Raw genomic sequence first — 22,673 nt, forward strand, 5'->3', positions numbered from 1 at the left:
CTACTAGAGTATTACGGAGTAGATTGTTGTAGTACTACTATTTATAGTCATTATATGTAATAGTGGTATACTAATATTTAATGACAATTTATATACTTATTTATACCACTAGAAAAACATTTTTCATCACTCTTTTGTCTTTTTTCATGCTATTATTTGCCATATAAATAGCATATTTGTGTTAATACTTAACCCATATTAATATATTATGTTGTACGGCTATATATTTATATGCTTATCTTTGATCGTTATATATATATATATCTATATATATATATATATAAAATAATCATGTGAACTCTTATTATTAATAATGTGAGATTCAATATTAAGGGTCTATTCACTTCAGCTTAATTTCAGTTCAGTTCAGCTCCAATCAATTTAGTTTAGTTCAACTCAGCTCAATTCAGTAATGTAAACATGCCCGAAGAGTATGTAGTGCTTGAAGTGGATTACTTAGCTCTACAATATTGACCCACTCTAAGCTTACCAAAAAAAAAGTTAAAATTTCAACTCTTGTATGCACACAGTAATTTATCATGCATGACTCTAATTTAGAATATACCCGACTTGATCTCACCAAACCTGACCCAATCACCCATAAAATAGTTCCAAGAAGTTCCATGTTAGTGACTTGATTTGTAGTAGTAATTAGACAACTTTTTTCTTTTTACGTATGTATTCAAATCAAATCTCAAGTTTTGTTTTATTTTTCTTTTAACATTAACATGAATCGACTATGATCTACTCTGTATTAAACTATAATTGAGGCAATAAACTCCGATCCGGTACGAGTAGTACGTAGTGCCGAAACTAAAGGGTGAAAGATGAGAGAAAATGTAAGAAAAATGTTGAAGAAAGTGGTGGATGTGAAGGAAGCCAAGGAACAAATATCATTTGCACTGCCAATGATTCTCACAAATGTGTTTTACAATCTGGTTCCAATTGTTTCGGTTATGTTTGTTGGTCATCTCGGTCAACTACAACTGGCTAGCTCTACTCTTGCCAATTCTTGGGCTACTGTCACCGGATTTTCTTTCATGGTTAGATTTCCCTTCTCTCTTTTGATTCTTGGAATATTAATTAACGTTTTTTTTTTGACATTGTTAGAAACTATAGTAAAATATATATACTTAAGTCAAAGTGTTCCAATTATTTTGAAACGAAAGTAGAAGCTTTTATGACATTTGTGGTATAATCTTAAGGCCTTTTCAGCAATAATTTATCATTAATCTTCCGGTCTCATGGTGAGAGGTCCTATGGAAGACTAATTGTAATCTTCCCTTACTCAAACCTTTCGTGATCGTATATATATGTTTTTTTTTAATGATTTAGTATAATAGATTTGTTTATTTGGTTAAAAGTTAATTTTAATTGATTTGAACCACATTTAAAAATGTTAGCTTTGCCATTATATTGTAGATTGGCTTAAGTGGTGCACTAGAGACATTATGTGGGCAAGGGTTTGGTGCAAACTTGTACAAAATGCTAGGGATTTATCTTCAAGCATCATGTATGATCTCGTTCATTTTCTCCATAATCATATCTACAATATGGTGGTTCACTGAGCCTATATTGAATGTACTACTCCATCAAAATCCTAACATTTCTAAAGAAGCAGCACATTACATGAGATTTCTAATACCAGGAATATTCGCATTTGGTTTTTTACAAAACATCTTAAGGTTCCTCCAAGCACAATCTGTGGTTTTGCCCTTGGTTTCATTCTCACTCGTTCCGTTACTGTTACATTGTGTCCTTAACTATATTTTGGTTCATTTCACAACCCTTGGATATACGGGAGCAGCATTGGCAACCTTCTTGACGTTTTGGTTATCGCTTATAACTTTGGTCATATACGTGAGCTTTGCTAAAAAATTCGAGCATACTTGGAGAGGGTTGTCCAAGGAATCGTTTCACCATGTCTTCGTCTACTTGAAATTGGCATTACCTTCGGCTGCTATGGTTTGGTGAGTACATTATTGCTCTAATAATCCTGTGTTGCAACTTACGTACAATTAGATTTATAGATGTTTTTATTTTGGACACCAATTTTAATCCTCAGTTTGGAGTATTGGGCATTTGAAATCTTGGTGTTGTTGGCTGGCCTCATGCCAAATTCTGAAACAACCACATCACTCGTCGCAATCTGGTACAAATTGATTCTATTCTCTCTGTCTTTTCTTTCTAATATAAGAGTCATTGCTATATACTCCCTCTGTTAAAGACGTTTTTTTGGAGACTGTGATAAGTCAAATGGGGCAAAAAATAAGGGGCAGAGGGAGTATGAATGAATCATTATAGTATGATAGTTGTGCTCATCTCATCTAAACAGTGTGAATACGGAAACAATAGCTTACATGGTTACTTACGGGCTGAGTGCTGCAGCAAGGTATAAATGCAAAAAATATAAATTTTTCTCAATTTTTTTTTTAAAGTTACAATTCTTAACAATTACCATGATAGTACGAGAGTTTCTAACGAGCTTGGAGGCGGGAAAGCAAATCAAGCGAAACATGCAATGGGTGTGACACTGAAGTTGTCGATTCTCCTAGCCGCTTTTGTGGTTCTTGTTCTAGGCTTGGGACATGATATTTGGGCAGGCTTCTTTAGTGGCGATGCCAGTATAATCAAAGCATTTGCCTCCTTGACTCCTCTGCTTTGTATTTCGATTTTTTTGGACTCGATTCAAGGCATACTATCAGGTCGATCTTTAGATTCATTACACATTTTCTTCCTCATCCTTCATTTATTTCATCCATATTTTATGCTGTTTTTTGTGCACAAACAGGGGTATGCAGGGGATGTGGTTGGCAGCATTTAGTCATGTACATAAACTTGGGGACATTCTACCTCATTGGTATGCCCGTTGCATACTTAGTTGCCTTCAAGTTTCAGATCTATGTCAAGGTAATTACCATTTATTTTTACAATTTTCCTTTGCAACTGCTTTTGTTTATTAATTCACTCCATTTTATTTTTCTTTAATGAAACGATTCTCTTTTACACCCATGTCAATACAAAACTTTGACAATAATTATTTTAAGGAAAATGCTATATATTGTCCTTAGGGCTACATATAACTATATAAGCATTAAATTTACACTTGAAAATCGTAAAAAGTTAAGAAATCATCAAAATATAAACACTAATTACACTGATTTACGCGTGTTTATCATGAATTCCTAATTTTATATAATTCAAGAGTATATTTAATGCTTATATATAGCTCTTAGGCTACATCTAGCATTACCCTAATTTTAATTATCAAAAAGTTAAATTTATTATAATTGAATATTAATGAACTATTCATTAAGACGATTTCAACAAATACCTACAAAATACTAAATTATTGTATGTTAAATCACAAACATTAGTCAAGTTGGATTTAAGGAGTCAAAACATTTCAATTAAAAATACGAAGGTAGAGCGAAGATTAATGATTCACCCCCATATCTTCTTTGTCACAAATCTGTGGTTTAGGGCCTTTGGATTGGTTTAATATGCGGCCTCGTCTTGCAATCTAGTTCGCTTTTCCTGGTTACCCGACTCCGGAAATGGACACCATTTGAGCTCTCAACTAGCGGCAATGAGAATTCAGTTCCATAAATGCCTGTGGAATACGCAATTATGTACTTGGTATGATTATAGCATGAACTTAATGTAAACTACAATTATGAATTGTCCTCATCAAAAATATAGGTCTAAACTCCGTGTATTTGCTGAAATGAATTAATGACATGCACCAAATTAAGGAATCACCGTTACCAATCTTTTTGTATGAACACAGTTATGTTAGTAAAATTTTACCACTCTTCCCGTCAAAAAAAAAAAAAAAAAATTTACCACTCTTGGAATGGGATTTTTTTTTTTTTTGGTGGTGGTACAAAAGTGGGGAAACCCCTTACAAACAAACAAGAACAACTGAACATGACAAAGCCACTCCAACTATACGATTATGTCCTCATAGAGGTCCAACGGAACGTGGATTAAATTTATTATGGTACATAATAGGTACCTTTATATTTTGCATAGATGATGGTACACCATACTTTGCGTCTTTGTATAGTATTGTTTTATGTAGTAACACATGCCAAACTTTGTGCATTTGACGACAATTCATTTATTATGTATTTAATTGTATTTAAAATTAAGTGGTTGGCTTTAATTTCCTTATAATGTCGATTTTTCTAGCTCTCCCCATAATAAAAGCACATGTTTTCCACGAGTGTGTTGTGGATAAGGCTTATGATGCTGAGACTATAAACAACTTAGAGTTGTATTGTTCGTGTACGATAAAAAGAGTCGTGCGATCTCTCACTCTCAAGGTCTCACACTTTGATTGGAAAATTTTGCATTTAAAGTCAATCATGAACTTCCAGCTTAATCTATTCCCTATTATAGATAATACGGAGTATTATATTCATTGCTTTATTTTAAGTACAAACCTTTTTTCTTTTAATCCGTCATTGATATTTTGATGGTCAATTAATTGTTTTTGTAATTTATTGAGAGGGATTTTTAAGATTAATAGCAATTCTAATAGTTTTCAAGAAAATAGCAATTCTAATAACTTTTTTAATATTTATAATCATAAGAAATAATAGTATAGCCAATTCCAAATTATTTTGAGACTAACCCAAATTTTTAATGTTGTTGTATCATAAAAGGTTTTAAGTGTTTACTCCTATTACTTGAGAGAGTAAAGTCACCTTAACAACGATTAAAAAATTACCGTTACCGCAATGACTTTTCATAAAAGGTTTTATTGAATACTTCGTAATTTCCAAGGAAAAAGGAAAATATCAATCGATAGCTTATTAATAAAAGTTAATTTTGTCAAAAAAGGAATATATATGGATTCTCACTGTTACTAAAAGTTGCATTTTTTTATATTAAAAACCTCGACGTTTATAACCTTAAATTATACTCCGTAATACGTATGATATTGCTAAAATTGTACTCCATAAAAATACGTTACTACCATATATATTTAGATCGGGTTCACCAATAGCTGCAATGTGATCTGTGTTATTTGAATTCCTAGTTAAAATGGTAGTATAATTTATAAGATGTGTTTGTATTCTCTTAATTCAAAGTGGAAGTTTTAGTTTAAATTTGCTTATTATATTGGCTGATAATTATACTCCGTATAATGCAGATATTAGTTCTTTGGTTGCAAAGGCTGATGATGCAAATATGGCTCAAGATGCTGGTGTACGCGAAGCTGTTAGACAGTTGGACAAAGCTTGTAGAGAACATGGCCTTTTCTACTTGGTTGGTACTCCATTAGTAGTCTTTTAATAGCGTCATTTTATTTTGTTGCTGGCTTATTAAACCATCGGTCTTATCTAATTAGGCCCTTAACTCTTCACCTAATTTTTTTTTTTTTGTTGAACTTAAATTATTTTATATGAAGTATTGAATGGTTCTATATTTGGTGAATAGAGAGGTCATGGCATCCCGGACTCTCATTTAAAGGAAGTAAGAGATGTCACACGCCAATTCTTTGAAATGCCTCTTGAAGAAAAAAACAAAATCAAGATGAGTGCAGCTACTGGATACAGGTTTAGTGACATACATACTTAAGCTTTTTTCATTCACTTATGGTCTTTACTTGCTAGTTTCATCATATCAAAGGCATATACCCACTTAGCTATTAATCGTGACTCGGGTATTTGAATGCAGAGGATATGAAGAGCTTGATAAAATTTATACCAATGGTCTTCCTGATGTACAAGAAGCTATTGATGTAAGTAACTTTTGATCGTCGAGTTATGTTGTTTGGTCAAGAGCAATGTGCTTAACCAAAGATTATCAAACTTATGGATAGGAGTTAGCTTTGTGTTTTATTTACTAATAGCTACTTTATATGTAGAATAATTATCTTAAGTTCTTAATTGTTATTACAGTATTACAAAGAATTTGCAGATGGAACGTATGGAGATATGGGGAAACCAATGGAAGGACCTAACTTATGGTATGTGGCAAAATATATACATATACCTTGGATTTGTTTTTGTTACATATAGTTGCTTAAACAACTTCATCATGACTAATGATAATTTAAAACTGAATTAGATATGTACTTAATTTACATCACTCTATATAATCATCTAATATAACATCTCCTTTTAATGCAGGCCATCTAATCCTCCTGACTTTAAAAAGGTGTTGAAGCAGTATATTGATGTTTCCACATGCATGTTTCTACCCCTATATAGGATAAAAATTTGTGTATATTTGCTTGACTTTGACTTAAAGTTTTAAACTCATTTGCTTTGTATATATAACAACAGAACTTTGTAGAAAGATTATGAGAGGTATTGCATTGGCTTTGGGTGGATTAGGCAACGAGTTTGAAGGTAAGATTGCTGGTGATCCATTTTGGATTGTACGGTTGATAGGTTATCCTTCGATCTCTAAGGGGTCAGGTGGAGAAGTACAATGCATGGGATGGTACATAACTTGATCTTAGCTTCTTGTTGGGTTTTGAATTTCATTTTAATTTTGTTAAATTAACTAACATTTACCTTCTACTATAATGATCCTGTACATGACCTTAGTGGAGCTCACACAGATTATGGTACGTCTTTGTTTGAGAATATGTAAATTATTGGCTTATATGTGACAGCAATCAAACCATTGATTCATATTTCATAATGCTCTTGATGGACAGGTCTTTTAGGATTGGTCAATCAAGATGAAAGTATATCAGCTATAGAGGTATTTTAATTATAATCCGTGAAAAATTATCGTATAAGAGATCAAACTAGTAAAATCGTTGCTTAATATAACTCGGTATTTTTTTTATTATTATTACGGAGTAGTTGTTATTTAAAATTATTTTTTTTTTACAAAAAAAAATAAAAATAACATCAAATGTTATTGAAGGTTATGAACAATTCTGGAGAGTGGATCTCTGCCCCTCCAATTCCAGGAGCAACTATCTGCATTATTGGTGATATGCTAAAGGTCCTTAATCATCTTTTAATTAATATATAAGCCTGAAATTGAAATATAACTCACTTATAAAAAAAAAACTACTTCTATCAATATTGTCAATTGCAGATTTTGTCGAATGGTTTGTACAATCCTGCTTTTCATCGGATAATCAACGCGTCCCCAAAATATCGTGTTAGTGCAGTTTACTTCTATGAGGTTAGCCTCTATTTAATCATCTTTAGATTCTTTACACAATGTTAATGCATAAAAACTATTGTTTTCATAGACTTTCACTAATGAGCAGACTAATGAGGAATTTTGTGGAGACTAATTATTGTATTCATAGTCTTCATACAATTACACTAATGAAGAATTTTGTGTTGAATGGGCAGACTAATTATGAAGAACCTATTGAGGCCTTGGACATTTGCGTGCAAAAAAGTGGTGGAAAAAAGAAACTTGGCACTGCTATTTATGGAGACTATCTTGTTGCTAAATTGAAAAAAGCCTATCCATTTCAACAAATGAAGTACAATATTTTTTATTTTTATTTTTGTTGTTTAGAGAGCCACAAGAGCGGGTGATGAAAATCGGTCCCAAGATCTATTGAAATCGGGAGGGGAGCTTTAACCATTTGAGCTATCCCTCACTCTCAACATACGGAGTATATCAAGACGAGTTTTTTTGCTTTTTTGTTTTTTTTTTTTTTATTTATTTATTTGTGGAAAAACAAGGATTTTATGTTGTACTACTTTGCTAGTTGAATAGCCAATTAGCCACGCGTACATTCTTGCTTTTTATCGTACGCTTAATTGTTTTATTAGTTACAGTCTTACGGAGTAATAAAATAAGCCCATGGTAATACCAATATCCTCCAGGTTGTGGGTTTTACATAGTGTTATAAGTTGGGATAGTTTTGGGGTTAGAAAGTTGATACATAAAAATATACTTCGGAATTATTTTGTGCGTTAGGAGTCGCATTCAAAACTTTAGTGCCATGAGTGAACAAGGGTTATTGCTTAATTACTTAGATTAGGAGTAACGGGCGTCAAAAACCTGATAAAATAATCAAGAGTGGCGAATTGATACGTTTTCTATCTGAATTAATATCAAAGACATGCGAATATAGGGCGTCAAGGGAAGGGGAAGCGAGTCAAGAAAAAAAAAAAGGGGAAATGATAGATGCATGTCAAGGTTTGTCAAGTGAGAGAAGAGGATATGAAAAAGATAGGTGCACACTTTGTATATATTTATTATTTTAATTTTTAAGGAAAGAAAAAGAATTAAAATCAGGCCAAGAAAAAGAATTAAAATCAGACCTTACTGCTAACTCTCACAGTTTTTCTTGATCTAGTATTTGCGGTCTTACGAGTCAAAACCTTTGAAAGTGAGAGGGAAGGGTAAATAAAGATCCCCACTCTCAAAGAGGTCTGTATCCTACATAAATTTGGCCCCTATTTCCTTCACAAAATTCTTCAAGGTCCGCAATTGTTCAGTTATAGGATTTATCAAGTGAGTTTCAGCATCCATTACCACAAACCAAGGAGATAAGCCATGGATCAACTTTCAAGTAGATGAGCGAGCAGTCGTACATACCAGCGCAAGGATGCAGTCGAGATCTAGCCAAAGGATGACATAATATTGACATTGTCTTGTGTGAGCCACCAACTCCCTCTTCAAAAAAAAATCTGTGAAAACAGTCAAGTAAACAAACACGTCAAAATCAGAAATTTTGACGTTGTGGACAAAAATGTCTTGGATACGAAGGATTCCTAAAAGGAAAAAAGATAAAGTCCGTTAGGAGGCTGAAAAGTTGCCAAAAGCAGAAGAAGAAGAAGAAGAAGAAAAGAAACAGTCATTCTTAATTCAAGCAATTACCAGTTCAACTCACTGTAATAGTCGTATATACACTGAAACCAACTCCCATTAATTCAAACTTCCACACATAATAATTTATTCACAAAAAATCAATCAAATCTAGGAATTACTTTGTAATCTGTAAATTATCGATTAAACAAGATTAAAAACTCTCCTAATTGCTGACTTACACCCACGGCCATTTAAGAGTGAAGACTTTGTACATACATCATCCTCCACTTAACTTGTATATTCTAAAACACCACCACTTATCTCCAGTTCCTTCCACAATCCCTCACAAGTCACAACACCATGAGTATTTTTTTTGTAATCTCATCTGTTACCATTTTACTAGCCTCTTGGCTATTTGTCGGATGCATGGTCAGCAAATTCCGAAACCTCCCTCCCAGCCCATTTTCTTTCCCCATTCTCGGCCACCTTCACCACCTCAAAGACCCACTTCATCTAACCTTGTCCAAAATCTCCCATAAGGTGGGGCCAATCACTCTCCTCCACTTCGGACAACGGAGAGTCCTCCTTGTCAGTTCACCATCAGGGGCAGAGGAATGTCTCCGTCAAAATGATGTTATATTTGCCAATCGCCCCCGTCTTCTGACTGGTGATATATTCGGCTACAATTGCAAAACTTTGATATGGGCACCTTACGGAAATTTGTGGCGGAATCTCCGGCGAATTTCCTCTGTCCAGATTTTCTCTCTCCAATCAATGCAGCTCTCCTCAGGAATACGTTCTGAGGAGGTGAAGTCCCTTATGCGTCGGATCAGTACAGAATCTGAGAGAGATAATCAAGTGGTGGATATTGGGGAGGCTCTGTTTGAGATGACCCAGAAAATGATGATGAGAATTTTAGCAAAGGAAGGGTATAGAGGTGAAGGGAAAAGGTTTAGGGAGGTAGTGGAGGAGATAATGAGGATTGAAGGAAGTCTTACCGTCGTTGACATGTTTCCATTTTTGAAGCTTTTTGGGATGAAGAGGAGATATCAGGAGAAATTCAGGGGTTTGGCTGAAGCGAAAGAAAAGTTTTTGAATGATTTGATGAAGAAAAACAAACAATCTGTTCTCAGTTCAAGTTCTGCAGGTTTAGGTTTTTCGCCCAACAGAATGAAGAAGACACTAATTCAAGTTCTGCTATTGTTACAGAAAACAGAGCCTGAGTTTTACACAGATGAAATGATCAAAGGCCTGTTTCAAGTGAGTTCCCTTCCCGTACTATTTATTTTCTCATGACGAGCAGATTTTAAAATAAGATACAGTAAATAAGATAACAGGACTACTATACTGTCCAATATAAAACTTAAATTAACGGAAATAACACAATGGCATGCACAAAAAACATTGGAAATTGCACAGCAATCCTTCTTTACTAAATCATGTTAGATTGCATTCAATCCTTTCTTTTTCAATAAACATCACCTATACTTCCAGCTGATGCATAATGAACCAGGTCCAAATACTATATTTAACACTTAAAAATTAATTTAAAGGCATGAATAAGCAATTCCACCCCCCCCCCCCCTTCTCTCCCAGGTGGGCCCCGTGAAGATCAACCATGGTACCCCATCTGGTAGCTAACGGAGTGGAACACTGCTCCAACTCCGTTTCCTTGACCATATGCCTTAGTATATATTACTTAAATCTATGAAACAAAGAGAATATAGAATAAGGCAACACGTAAACTATACCCTACTAAGTATAGATAAATTCATTGGATAATAGCTGAAATTGCTGATGAAATACTAGCAATATAGCAATCTCTCACTACAAACTTTTTTCAAGTATATATGTCCATTTGGCATATCCAATCCATTTTCTTGCACTCTTTATATGGTACTAATACCACTTTCCAACAATATAAAAGACTAATTGTCAACATTTTTCATGGTGAGTTAGGTATTATTATTGGCGGGCACAGACACTTCAGCAGGGACTATTGAGTGGGCATTATCATTAATGCTCAACAATCCGCCGGTTCTCAAGAAAGCACAACATGAGATTGCTACACAAATAGGATATGATCAACTTATTGAAGAATCGGACTTGAGTCATCTTCCCTATCTACGTTGCATTATATGAGACTCTAAGGCTATACCCTGCAGCTCCACTTCTGGTCCCTCACGAGTCATCAGAGAAGTGCGTTGTTGGGGGATATACTATTCCACATGGCACTATGCTATTGTTAAACATTTGGGCCATACATAACAATCCAAAGTACTGGTCTCAGCCTGAGGAGTTCAGGCCCGAGAGGTTTGAAGGGGTGGAAAAGGATGAAGAAAAAATGAAGTATAAATTTATGCCTTTTGGGTTAGGAAGGAGAGCTTGCCCGGGAGAGGGCATGGCCATGCGAATGGTTGGGCTTACATTGGGATTGCTACTGCAGTGTTTTGAGTGGGAAAGACCAAGTCCTGAATTGGTTGACATGAATGTCAAGAATGGGCTTAGTATGCCCAAAGCCAAACCACTTCAGGCCAAGTGCCAACCTAATAAAACTATGGCCCAGCTCATTGCACAAAATTAATAAAGAGAAGAGAGACGATGGTAATACAAGTATATGAATATGTTTCTATGACTAGAATCACGGGGAAGAAAAAAAAAACACAATATCTTACATAATCAAACATTTGTAAATAGGATTGTTGGAATCAATGTTTTGATTAGATACATCAAGCAATGTGAGAAAATCTAATGACATTATTCCCCATAGTGAACTATTGTAAGCTAATGTTACACAAAAAACATTTGAGCCTCCATTTTCTTCCTAGGCCACATTGTATAATAGAGATGAATTGGATTCTTACAAAAATAAATACGCACCTTGAACTTTTGCAATGGATTTGGATCATGTATTAGTACTGTCCTTCAAATACAGTGGAATCTTAACATCTAGCTCCCGAAGCCGATCCACCAAGCCATATAGGAACTCAAATGTAAGCCTAGATTGTGCATTAAGATCTTCTCTAACCTGCGGCTGCATCCGAAACCACTCCCCCAGCATCTTGTGCACGTGTGCTCGGACAATTCTCCAAGGCACAGGATACTTTTCGCAAAGTTTCAGATACTCAACTAGCAGTTCTGCCTGGTCTATCCTTCCATCTTTACAGCTTTCTTCACCTTCATCTACCCATTCAGGGGTTCGAAAGCCAGCAAAGAGGGCTGGATTTTCAAGGAGAGCATCAGCTGAGAGTATCCCTTCTGCACCTGTTGCCTCCAAACAGCTGTGGACATCATCCATGTGTCTAATGTTCCCATTGGCAATAACTGGGATTCTGATTGCATTTCTGACTTCTCTAATTGCGCTCCAGTCAGCCCGGATTTTCTTTTGGTCCTTCTGATCTCTAGTTCGACCATGAACAGCTAGAAGAGAGCAGCCAGCTTCCTCCAACATCTTTGCATAGTTGATTGTATCCTGCAAATCTGGGAAGATTCTGATTTTGCAAGAAACAGGAACTTCAAGGTTTTGAGCCAGTTTTTCCACTAAAGATTTTACAAGAGGTAGCTTCTCCATCAAAAATGCTCCATAATTACCTCTTCGAGCAATACGCTGAGGACAGCTGCATACAAAGCACACATTGAGGTTTCACTGAGAAAATTACGCTAATACATGTTAAGTCCAATAACTAAACTCTTTTAGAGCAGCAAAATCTCAATTTTTCCAAATTGTGGAGGCATTTATTGCCCATAAAATGAAATATTGAAGTAAAAAGAAAAAACTACAACTATACCTCAAAAAATGAAAACCAAAAAAAGCTACAAGTATACTTAAAAAGGAGTGAGATAATCCCTTTCATTGAAATATGGTTACATATAAGCGTACAGAACACAAAATAATCATTCCTGCAGCAGTATAAACCCAGCAGTGGTCAATCAACAATTCTTACCCCAAATTGATATCAACATAGTCACAAAAAGGTTCCACCATTCGGGCAGCTTCAAGCAAAACATCTGGATCATTTGCACAGAACTGGACAAACAATGGGCGGTCCTCCTACATGTATACCCAAACGCAAATTAGTGAATGAATTTAAGTAAAATTTGAAAACTGTGAGGTCAGTGACTAATGTAATCCCTCTGATATTTCAACAAATAAACTTTGTAAGAAGACTAAGAACTACAAGTCTATGATTGTGAATGGCTGCAAGTATATGGATTTGGTAGTCAATTTCATGAAGGGTAACTTCACTAGTTCACTGACTAGAATGATAGGCAGTCTTTTTAGAAGGTATTAATGATGAAGTAATTCGTAGTACTTGTTAGAATTTATATGCTTCTAAAATTTCATGAAGGGTAACTTCACTAGTTCACTGACTAGAATGATAGGCGGTCTTTTTAGAAGGTATTAATGATGAAGTAATACGTAGTACTTGTCAGAATTTATATGCTTCTAAAATTTCAAAGATGATCACAATAGTTTTGATGCTTTTACCAATGACAAGAACAGCAAATAGAAGTATAGAAAGTTGTCAACAACTTAAAAAATTTGACAAGCACTGATGCACCATTGAGAAAATGAGACAATCATACCAATCTGACAACAAATAGAAGAGGAACAGACCAACGCGTGCAAAGTTCATGCATATTACGCTAATACAGCAATAAACTCGGTGAAACAAGTTCCAACTGCCAAATGCGAATCACAAGGCTGACGAATAAGTTCCTCTACATAACAGTGTAGTTGATAGAACCCAAAACATGTTGATCTTCCTAGATAAGCAACATATAAACCAAAGTCCGGCAACTAATCCGAAAGAAACAATGCGGATCAACCAAGTACTGAAGACCTTTCCTTTACAGAAATTGAGACAACTAAGTTCTCAAAATCCTTTATACTTCATAAATTGGCAAGTTACTCTAATTAAGAAACCTGCATAATTTTCTTTCGAAACAATGTTCTGCATAATTTATTCACAAGAATTTCTTGCTTAACACTGCAACAAAAAGTTCTACATATTATCCTACAATAATCAACCATTTAGCAAATGCCAATTCTAACAAAGCAGTAAAGCACCAATGATACAAATCAATCAAATTCCTAAATTTCACCAAGTACTCATTGCATCAAATTGAACTAGTTTTTTTCTGCAAATCGCGTGATAAATTGCACAAACTTTAAATCATAACCAACTATCAATTTCAACAATTCACTAAAACCCTAATTTTATAGAGAGACAGAAAAACCCCAACCTGGCAAGTAGTGAACTCCGAAGCGCGATACTTCTCAGTCTCAGAGAAGATTCTAGAATGCAACATTGGAGTATAAGCAGCCTGAGCTCCATACTTCCGGCAAAGCATCCTAAACGGAAGCTCAGAGCAATCAACCATGGGAGCAACTATCAATTTAGGCCGGCCCAACTTCTTCCAATGGGCCCAAGCCCGCTCTATCCGAGCTTCTCCGGTTAAGTACCCATTGGGCTGGCCCAAAGAGAATCCCTTCTCCTCTACCTTATCTTCTCTCACCTCCGACAGTGTTGGGCCGGAAGAGCAGAGGAGCTCATCGTGGTTCTCTTCTTGGGACGTTGACGGCGGTGGTGGTTGAGTGGTTAGAGAAGCCATGAATGAGAGCTTTGGAAGTTGAACAAGGTGATGGTAATGGCGGAGGAGAGAGAATCTCATTACCAGATCATTGCCGGCAGTTTCTGGTTGCGGGGGAAAGCAGCGGTTTATTCAGGATTTTTTTGTTTTTTTTTTTTTTGAGGGATTTTCTTTGATGATTTTTCAACTTCCAATAGGTTGTTTTGAGCCCAATCATGTGTACAAGCCATTAAAGAAAGCCCAACATTCATTACTCACCTCTAAGCCCAATATTAAGGTCCACTTACAAGTCTTACAACTTTTTTTTTTTTTTTTTTTTTTTGAGAAGTACAAGTCTTACAACTTACAAGTGCAGTGAGTATTTGTTTTCTTTTAGCCGTAATATTTTGACCCCAAGATATTCATGATTGAGATAAAAATTTTAACACGATATTAAGTGTCAGCATAATAATGAGATCAAGGGTTCAAATCTCATCCACCTGAGACCAAGGGTTCAAATCTCATTCGCTCTTCTTTTTAAATGGATTTATTTTGCGCCGTGTAGGGAGCCCAAGCTTTATCCATATTTCAAGCTCATGTAAGGGGACGTGATAGAGTATACTTCCTCCGGTTCTTTATAGTTGCAATACTTCCGTAATATGAAAATGTCACAATAGTTGCAACACACCATAAAAGAAAGGTTTTATGGTGAAAATAGTATTATTACCTTTATTTAAAACTCATGGCCCACCTGATTATCCTCCTAGCAAGTAGCAATCTCTTAACCTCATTTTAAGTGTATTAGATCATGTGATGTTTACTTTTTTAAAATAACTTGATAAAATATGTGTTACAACTATAAAGAATTGGAGGAAGAACAACCAATCTAATTAGACCGTAATAATTATTTTAAATCAATAATATAATTCAAGTAGTCATACTTTTCCCTACTAGTTGATGTGTTATATACACTTGGAACTTTCTTTTTGTTAGTTGTACGTATAGCAAATGCAAAGCATAGAAAGAAGATCAACACCCTGAGTCAATTCCAGAGTCCATGAAGAATCTTTAAAACCCCTCAAATTATTAGAGGAAATCATATTTTAAAAAAAGTAGTATGAATGAAGGTAATGGAACTTTATAGATAATCATTTGAGAGCAAAATGTACATTATCTAAAGCCAAAGCAAAAGACATAAATCACATCCTTGAAAGCATCAACTCTCTCCCTTTTTGACTTAAATCAACATTATCTAAAGCCCTACGCATAATTTGATGCACTTCATTTCTTCATACTCCAAATAATAATGGTTTTACCGTTAAATAAGATTCCTGCTGGAGTAGGAATGTAGCTGTATAGGCGAGCAATAAGCTAGGTAATTACGAGTACTAATAGCATCATTTTAAACGTAGGGCTACAATATCTCAATCGCGTCTTAATATATACTTCGTTGTGCAAATTTGACTTGTTGTTTCTATTAAATTATATACAAATTCATCTGCGTATTCACATTCTATATACAATATGTCAAATTTATGTTTATAATTACTTGAATAAAAAAAAAACTTGAAAACCAGAACATTTTGATAGAGTTGTGGGTGAAATGTTTATGAAACAACATTGTAAAAGAGGACATGAAAAAGTAACTCTAATACAAGTGCTATGGAATGAACTATGTTACATATTTGTTAAATTTTGATTTAGATTGTAAACATCGTATAATTTTCAAATTTTACTTTAATTTTAACTTCAAAAAAAATTATTAAGAGATTATAATAGATGGAGAAGACAATTTTTAAGTGATATCAAAGTAAAGTGTGACTCAACATACAAGCAAAAAGAGTTAAATTGAATAAATTATTTCTTTCAAACTAGGTTTTTTTTTTTTGGTGGTGAAATCAAACTATGGTTCTATAATTTTGGGGATTTCGTTGATACAATTGGTATGACCATGGTTAAAACAAGTGAATTGCTTAACACCGCCTACAAAAATGATCATCACCGCCAGCATTCGGTGTGAATGGACAATCGTACCCTTATTACTTCACCACTCCTTATCCTCTCGGCGACCCACAACTCCTTCTGATCGGCGATGACAACCCACCATACCCTCCTCTATGACAACCCACCACCTTCCCTCACCGGCGGGAAGATGGTGGTTTAATATATATATTTTTTTATTTCAGGAAACCGCGGTAACCGAAGCCCAAAACCGGTTACCGTGCACGATAATCGGAGCCTAAAACCGGTTATCGTGCACGGTAACCGATTTTGGGCTTCGATTACTGCGCACGGATACCGGTTTTGGGCTCCGGTTACCGTGCACTTTAACCGATTCCATGGTAACCGGAGCCCAAAACCGGTTATCGTGCCCGGTAACCGATTTTGAGCTCCGGTTGGTACGATTGTAAAAAAAAAAAACCACCACCTTTCCGCCAAAGAGGGAAGGTGGTGGGTCATCTTTGAGGGGGATGTGGTAGGTCGCCGGTCAGGGTGGTTGTGGTGGTGGTCGTCGTCGCCGGTCAGTGTGGTGGTGGTGTTAGTCATCAATTGGGGTGGTGGTGTCAAGGTGTTTGGCAAGAGGGAAGATAGTGGTGAAGTACTAAGGGTATGGTAGTCAATTCACACTAAATGCTGGCGGTTTTGATCATTTTGAATGGCGGTATATAACACCCCCTAAAACAAATCTTACCCATTAATCAAAATCACACGTGGAAAACAAATAAAGAATTGGTCAAACCACGTATTATATAAGTACGTAGTCAATATTATTGGTCTATTTTCAAGCTCACAAGTCACATTCTCACATCTTCCCTTCTTATAAAATATAATATAATATAATTAAATTAAATAGACTACAAGCTAAGTAAAAGTACTAGTCAATATATAAACAAATACAATATGCCAAAAAGAAAAAAAGAAATAAAAATAATTATCACAAGATGCCAAGGAACCCTATTTTTTTGTTCACCTCTATCTTAAATTAGAATCTACCAAACCCACCATATTTGTGTCTATATATTATACTTGAGGAGTTGAAGTTTCTCATGCATGCAAATGTGTACAAAAAAGAAGTAATCAATCAATTAAGTAAAGTATTACATACTTACTATTAACCTAATCCACTATAATCTCCTTCGAGATGATAGCAAGATGACTAGATAATACTTCAGCTATGCTATAGATCTGAGAGTTTACTACCATGCATCGTTTTTTTATCTTGTTCAATTGATTGATAACTACTCCATAATTACTAAGCTATGATCAAATGAATAATCTTCAAGAAGACTCGAGGATGAGGCTGGAGGTTTCGACGACGGAAAGAGAGTGGTTGTGCTCCCCTTCATAGGTTACCACCAACATATTTGGATCATCCAAAGCCCTCTCTACATGTTTCCTCGCTGGGCACCCTCTCACTGTACTGCACTTGTAGTATCCTCTGTTATTCACACAAAAAAAAAGTACAATTAATCAGTAACAGCGAACATACAAAAAATGAAGTATTAAAGATAATTAAATAAAACAATATTGGCTTTTTTTAGGAATATGCACTTTATAAAGTAAACAACCTCATGAAAAACTATGAGGAAAATAAAAAGATGATTTTCAATAATGAAACATTATAGCCCTATGAAAATTGGATTGGGAAGACTTTTGTAAACGCATTTTCAAGATTAGTTGTCATATATAAATCATAAACTACCTTAATTTAGTCACAAATAATTAAGGATCGAACTGTTTAACTAAAAAAAAATCATTAAAGAAAGGTTAATAAAAGACTCAAAACCATATAACTTCTGAGTCTCTCTACAGCACATCCCACATCTTTTGGTACAAGATAAGTTGTGTGTTACATTGCACAATCGTATGTTTGGAAAGGTAACAATTAATTTAAAATCGATCTAGCACATCTAAATTACATGACAATTAGTTTTGGATGGAAAGAAACGGCGGACAATCAGCACATGATATACATGCATGGTGGGTCATAAGCCATTCAAAGTTGACTAAGCAACCCAAATGAAATTGATCAAAAAAAAAAAAAAAGTCAAGTGTAGTTACGATATAATGTCGAAGAGTGTTGAATAATCGATGAATCAAGATGCATGGTAAACAAGTCAAAACAACAATTGCTAAAATTCAAAGCGTTTGTCCTTGTGAAAAGAAGGGTCAAACCCGTCATTATTCAGATGAGAAAGAATATGTGGTTGGTCAGACTTTCGTGTGTACTCCAAGCATTACGTTCGCAGCCATATTGGACTTTTATTACAAGAAAAAAGATTTCTTCGTAAACAATTGCTCTAATTGATTGGAAGAGTTGAAATTAATCAATCTCTTTCGCTCTTTCTCTCTCTTTATGTAATGGTTTTTGGTTTTTTTGGATTGATAAGAGTCCAAACACTTTGTGGCTTTGTTAATCAGCATGAAATTATTTTACAAAAATAGGACCTACCAAATAGACTAACAAAGAAGAACTATACTCATTTGATTTAAGATTAATGTTCACGAAAAATATAATAAGTTTTACGAGCATACAAGTAAGACACATAAATTGCATACTTAATTACGTATTTTTTAAAGACATTATATTTACTAGGCAGTAGGTCTGTATAATAATAACATGGAACAAAACTACGAGTACAAAAGTGGTACTCGTATAACCTTTAACAATGTCTTAAAGGATTGAAATGCTACGAGTACTGTATATTATTTAATTTGTTGGAAATGATTGTAGTATAAGGAGTACACCTTTTTAGGTAAAGTTACATTGGATACCAATCACTAGACATTGCATTTTCTTTAGACTTTAGCTATTCCTCCCATTCAAAAATTATTACTGTACCCCGTTAATTTATTTATTTTAAAAAAAAAAAACATTATGTTTATGTTTGTTTATTGTAGTTTGACCAAAATTTATAGTCGAGCCCCTCGTCCATTATTGTCAAAGTCGAACTTTGATCATTATTTATTTTCTTGAGCACCCATTTATTTTAAAATTAAAATAAAATTATTAGCCAATCTTATAGTATTAATGTACATTGTATTTGCACAAGTCTCCCATAACATACTCTTAATTGACAATTAACAATTAACACAAGGAGTATAAGTACAATTCAACATCAATGAAAATACGAACGTTTTGTAATGAAAATCGAATATTGGTATTCAAAGATGTGCATTAAAAACACTAAAAATAGTGGGAATATAATGGTCCGTACCTTGGATGTGGGGATCCTTTGATAGGTTTTTGACCATACTTTCTCCATGAATAATCATCGGGTGGTATGTCTGCCATCTTCGCGCTTATTGCTGGTACTCTCACGATTCTCTTTTGCCTCATTTTCCTATTTCCATTTAATCAATAAATTAATTCATTAATTTATTTAACAAAAATACAATTTTATAATCTTTTAATTTAGGAAAAAATTAAAAGATGAGTTACCTCTTCTTAGAGCAGTGGCAACGACCAGAGGGCCCACCACACTTGCCATTCTCGGAAAAACACTTCCTAACCTTAAACGACGACGTATGAGAAAGAGGCGGTCTTCCCACCGACGAAACCATCCCGGAATAATTCGTCATCTGAAACGACGTCGTTGTGTTGGTACTATTCGCAGCAGCAGCACACGGAGGAGTATTAATTGTATGATGGTGATTATTATTCATCAAAATATCCTGCTTATTATCCACGTCAGCAGTCAACGTTGACTTAACGGAGTTCCCCGCCGAGTACGAGAAATTAATCGTAGCCGTCGGTGCTACCACCTTGGTCGCGTAATCATACCCGTTCAAGGCGTTCATCTTCATCGGCGGAGGAGGAATTTGCTGAAGTGGCTTTGGACATAAAACGACACCGTTTTGATGCGGATGCTGTGGTTTATGGTCAACAGCAACGGGTGCCCGACGAAACCTGGCGTGGCCCGTCCGAGCCCGACCCAGAAGAGAAATAACCTTCTTAAACCTGAAAACGGCGTCGTCTGCTACGGCTTGATAATTCGAATCACTCTCCATATTACTATTATCATTATTATTATTAGGAGGAGAGAGAAGATGGAGGAAATTATGAACACTTTGAAGGCCGGCAGAAGTTTCATGAGCAATGGCTTCTTCCATTTGATGATGATTTGAAGAGGAGAGAGAAAGTGAGAGGTTTGAAGAAGATGAACCCAGCATTAGATCTACTGCCATTTTTCAAAAACCATTCCTTCAAAAAAATGAATAAATAAAAAGGAAGAGTAACGTTTATGTGTTTGTTGATTGATGATAAAAAAGGGAAGAAAGGGAGAGTATTTGATGGAGTTTGTTTTTTCTTTATTGATGATGGATATGTGTTTGTCCTAAGTTTTGGTCAAATTAGATGCCATCGGCTATGTTTAAAAAAGGCAAAAAGAAGGGGGGGTCTACTGTTGGATGACTGACCTCATACTTTAAGACCAATTTTGATTTGGTTTTGTCAAACTTAGGTATGAATTATCAACGATCAGATTCATATCATATCCCTATGTTTTTGATTTTTTATACGGTGTACCATATTTTTTATACGGTATATAAAATATGGAGTACTTCATACGGAGTAATTGATATTGTTTCCACTATTATTATAGTTGGTTAAATGACATATTTTGACTTTGAAAAAAAAATATATATATTCCGTGGTTAAATTAATTTTTTGTACTCTTTCGTTTTCTTTAAGCGTTATACTTTGACTTGACAATATTTAAAATATGGAGTATCATTTAATTGTCTTTAATATATGTGATAAGTGAGTTAGTTGAGATATTAAAAAATTTATAGAATAAGATAATTCCATTAAAGTTTTATTGAAATAATAAAGTATTTATTAAAGGGGAAGAAATGGGAGTAATAAGAAGAAAATGAGAATGAGTTTGAGCGGAATATAATTCTAAAAATGTATTGTTGTTTGTCAAAAATGCATTTGTAACTTTGTAAGACTGTAACACATAAAAAAAAAAAAAAAAAAAAAAAAAAGGGGCCGCATTTAAAGTTTGTTCATTTCAGCTTAATTTCAGTTTAGTTTAGCTCCTAATTTTTGTCTCTCATAAAATATTCATTTCAGTTCACTTCATTTCAACTCCAACCAGTTCAATTTAGCGCAGTACAGTAAATGTGAATAGATCCTTAAAAAACATACTTCCTCTGGTTTTTTTTTTATTGCACCGTGAGGGGTTTCACGCTTGCCAACGCATTTTTTTTTTTGCTATGAATAGCTTCAATTATACTTTTGTAAAAATTATAAAAAATTGATATTTGAAAAGAAGATTTCGAGACGAATCTAACTAGATCCCACATGACTATATTTTTCCGAATGGATAAATCACAAATGATGGTCAAAGAAGTTTAAGTGAATAGTGTAAAAATCCTAGTGGTGCAATAAAATAAAAACGAGGAAGTATAACACTTGCAAACGAAGGGAGTAGTCCTCCTAACTTCTATTTTTTTTATGAGTATAACGGTAAGAAAAAAAGGAAGGCAATAAGGAACTGATTGGTAACAATTAATGATATCAACAGGTAGAGTCATGTAGTGTCAACAAGCGTGTCTAGCTGAAAAATATACTATCAATTAAGAAACCAGATGAAATTTGCTTAATCAATTAGAAGTAAATGCGGATAATGTAGCCCCAAGGCTATATATAAGTATTAGATTTACTATTGAAAAATTGTACAAAATTAGAAATTCATGACAAAACACTCATAAATCGCTGTAATTAGAGTATGTTCTTTTCAGCTTATTTTCAGATCGATTCGGTTCTTAATTTCCTTATCTCATAAAATATTCAGTTCAGTTTCAAGCAATTCAGTTCAGCTCACTTCAGTAAATAAAAGCAGTCCTTTTAGTTTTATATTTTTTTTTTATTTTCTAACCTTATATGATTTTCTAGTGTGTATTTAATACTTATATAGTAAAGCCCTAAGGTTGATGTATAGCATTTTCCTGAATTAAATTATAAGAAAATTGATATTATAAAAGCATACATCATAACAAATTTACAAATCCAACAATGTATTATACAATAACATTTTTTTTTCTAATATTTGTAAATTAATCAAGTTAAAACAATTATGTAAATAGGGGAAAAAGTCAAACTATAACACTTATTAAAACGCGAAGAGAGTGCATAAATTTAAAAGACAAAATTTATTCCGCCAAATGACCCACAAAGATTTGAACATAAAAGGTCAACATTTGACCAAATTATTAAGGCAAGATAAAACAACACTAAGAGTAGACACAGCAAATAACCACTTGGGGTGGTTATTAGGAGAGAGATTGTGAGAAAATAATAAAATAATGAGGAGAGAGAAAATTTTGGTGGAAAATAT

At 34.4% G+C, this 22,673-nt stretch overlaps 4 protein-coding genes and 1 pseudogene across 4 annotated transcripts; 3 read left to right on the forward strand and 2 right to left on the reverse strand.

Moving 5' to 3' along the window:
* The first annotated feature begins 848 nt into the window (after nucleotides 1-848).
* Nucleotides 849-3,609, forward strand: LOC110682586 (protein DETOXIFICATION 19-like). The gene is made up of 7 exons (XM_021858940.1): nucleotides 849-1,043; nucleotides 1,423-1,970; nucleotides 2,066-2,152; nucleotides 2,336-2,392; nucleotides 2,467-2,705; nucleotides 2,792-2,910; nucleotides 3,484-3,609. Exons 1-7 carry the CDS (start codon nucleotides 849-851, stop codon nucleotides 3,607-3,609), a joined length of 1,371 nt encoding a protein of 456 aa, XP_021714632.1.
* A 1,461-nt stretch (nucleotides 3,610-5,070) lies between these two features.
* On the forward strand, nucleotides 5,071-7,935 carry LOC110682587 (probable 2-oxoglutarate-dependent dioxygenase At3g50210; the record flags this gene model as incomplete). Its single annotated transcript, XM_021858942.1, has 11 exons — nucleotides 5,071-5,277; nucleotides 5,449-5,567; nucleotides 5,689-5,752; nucleotides 5,913-5,980; nucleotides 6,144-6,200; nucleotides 6,298-6,459; nucleotides 6,567-6,586; nucleotides 6,680-6,726; nucleotides 6,895-6,975; nucleotides 7,072-7,161; nucleotides 7,338-7,935. Coding segments are annotated over 11 exons (1,107 nt in total), but the record flags the coding sequence as incomplete, so codon positions are not given.
* Nucleotides 7,936-8,164: 229 nt separating this feature from the next.
* Nucleotides 8,165-14,804, reverse strand: LOC110682340 (tRNA-dihydrouridine(16/17) synthase [NAD(P)(+)]-like). The gene is made up of 4 exons (XM_021858671.1): nucleotides 14,002-14,804; nucleotides 12,699-12,805; nucleotides 11,633-12,371; nucleotides 8,165-8,633 (listed from the first exon to the last, which is right to left on the reverse strand). Exons 1-3 carry the CDS (start codon nucleotides 14,428-14,430, stop codon nucleotides 11,660-11,662), a joined length of 1,248 nt encoding a protein of 415 aa, XP_021714363.1. The 5' UTR covers nucleotides 14,431-14,804; the 3' UTR covers nucleotides 8,165-8,633; nucleotides 11,633-11,659.
* LOC110682341 lies at nucleotides 8,648-11,562 on the forward strand (annotated as a pseudogene).
* A 2,453-nt stretch (nucleotides 14,805-17,257) lies between the features above and the next one.
* Nucleotides 17,258-20,686, reverse strand: LOC110682343 (probable WRKY transcription factor 15). Its single transcript, XM_021858672.1, has 3 exons — nucleotides 19,772-20,686; nucleotides 19,548-19,673; nucleotides 17,258-17,767 (listed from the first exon to the last, which is right to left on the reverse strand). The coding sequence occupies exons 1-3, from the start codon at nucleotides 20,515-20,517 to the stop codon at nucleotides 17,608-17,610; spliced, it is 1,032 nt and encodes a 343-aa protein (XP_021714364.1). The 5' UTR covers nucleotides 20,518-20,686; the 3' UTR covers nucleotides 17,258-17,607.
* Nucleotides 20,687-22,673: the final 1,987 nt, after the last annotated feature.

Source organism: Chenopodium quinoa, unplaced genomic scaffold (assembly GCF_001683475.1).
Source record: "Chenopodium quinoa cultivar QQ74 unplaced genomic scaffold, ASM168347v1, whole genome shotgun sequence".
Lineage (NCBI taxonomy): Eukaryota > Viridiplantae > Streptophyta > Magnoliopsida > Caryophyllales > Amaranthaceae > Chenopodium > Chenopodium quinoa.

What these genes read in the sequence shown, in the direction of transcription:
- LOC110682343 (XM_021858672.1), bottom strand. Translation starts at nt 20,517, where the DNA reads ATGGCAGTAGATCTAATGCTGGGTTCATCTTCTTCAAACCTCTCACTT. An exon ending in TGCCACTGCTCTAAGAAGAG is followed by an intron (nt 19,674 to 19,771) that starts GTAACTCATCTT and finishes AAATGGAAATAG; the next exon opens with GAAAATGAGGCAAAAGAGAA. An exon ending in AAAGGATCCCCACATCCAAG is followed by an intron (nt 17,768 to 19,547) that starts GTACGGACCATT and finishes TGTGAATAACAG; the next exon opens with AGGATACTACAAGTGCAGTA.
- LOC110682340 (XM_021858671.1), bottom strand. Translation starts at nt 14,430, where the DNA reads ATGAGATTCTCTCTCCTCCGCCATTACCATCACCTTGTTCAACTTCCA. An exon ending in CGGAGTTCACTACTTGCCAG is followed by an intron (nt 12,806 to 14,001) that starts GTTGGGGTTTTT and finishes GTATACATGTAG; the next exon opens with GAGGACCGCCCATTGTTTGT. An exon ending in TATGTTGATATCAATTTGGG is followed by an intron (nt 12,372 to 12,698) that starts GTAAGAATTGTT and finishes CTTTGTATGCAG; the next exon opens with CTGTCCTCAGCGTATTGCTC.
- LOC110682586 (XM_021858940.1), top strand. Translation starts at nt 849, where the DNA reads ATGTTGAAGAAAGTGGTGGATGTGAAGGAAGCCAAGGAACAAATATCA. An exon ending in ACATCACTCGTCGCAATCTG is followed by an intron (nt 2,153 to 2,335) that starts GTACAAATTGAT and finishes TCATCTAAACAG; the next exon opens with TGTGAATACGGAAACAATAG. An exon ending in GATTCAAGGCATACTATCAG is followed by an intron (nt 2,706 to 2,791) that starts GTCGATCTTTAG and finishes GTGCACAAACAG; the next exon opens with GGGTATGCAGGGGATGTGGT.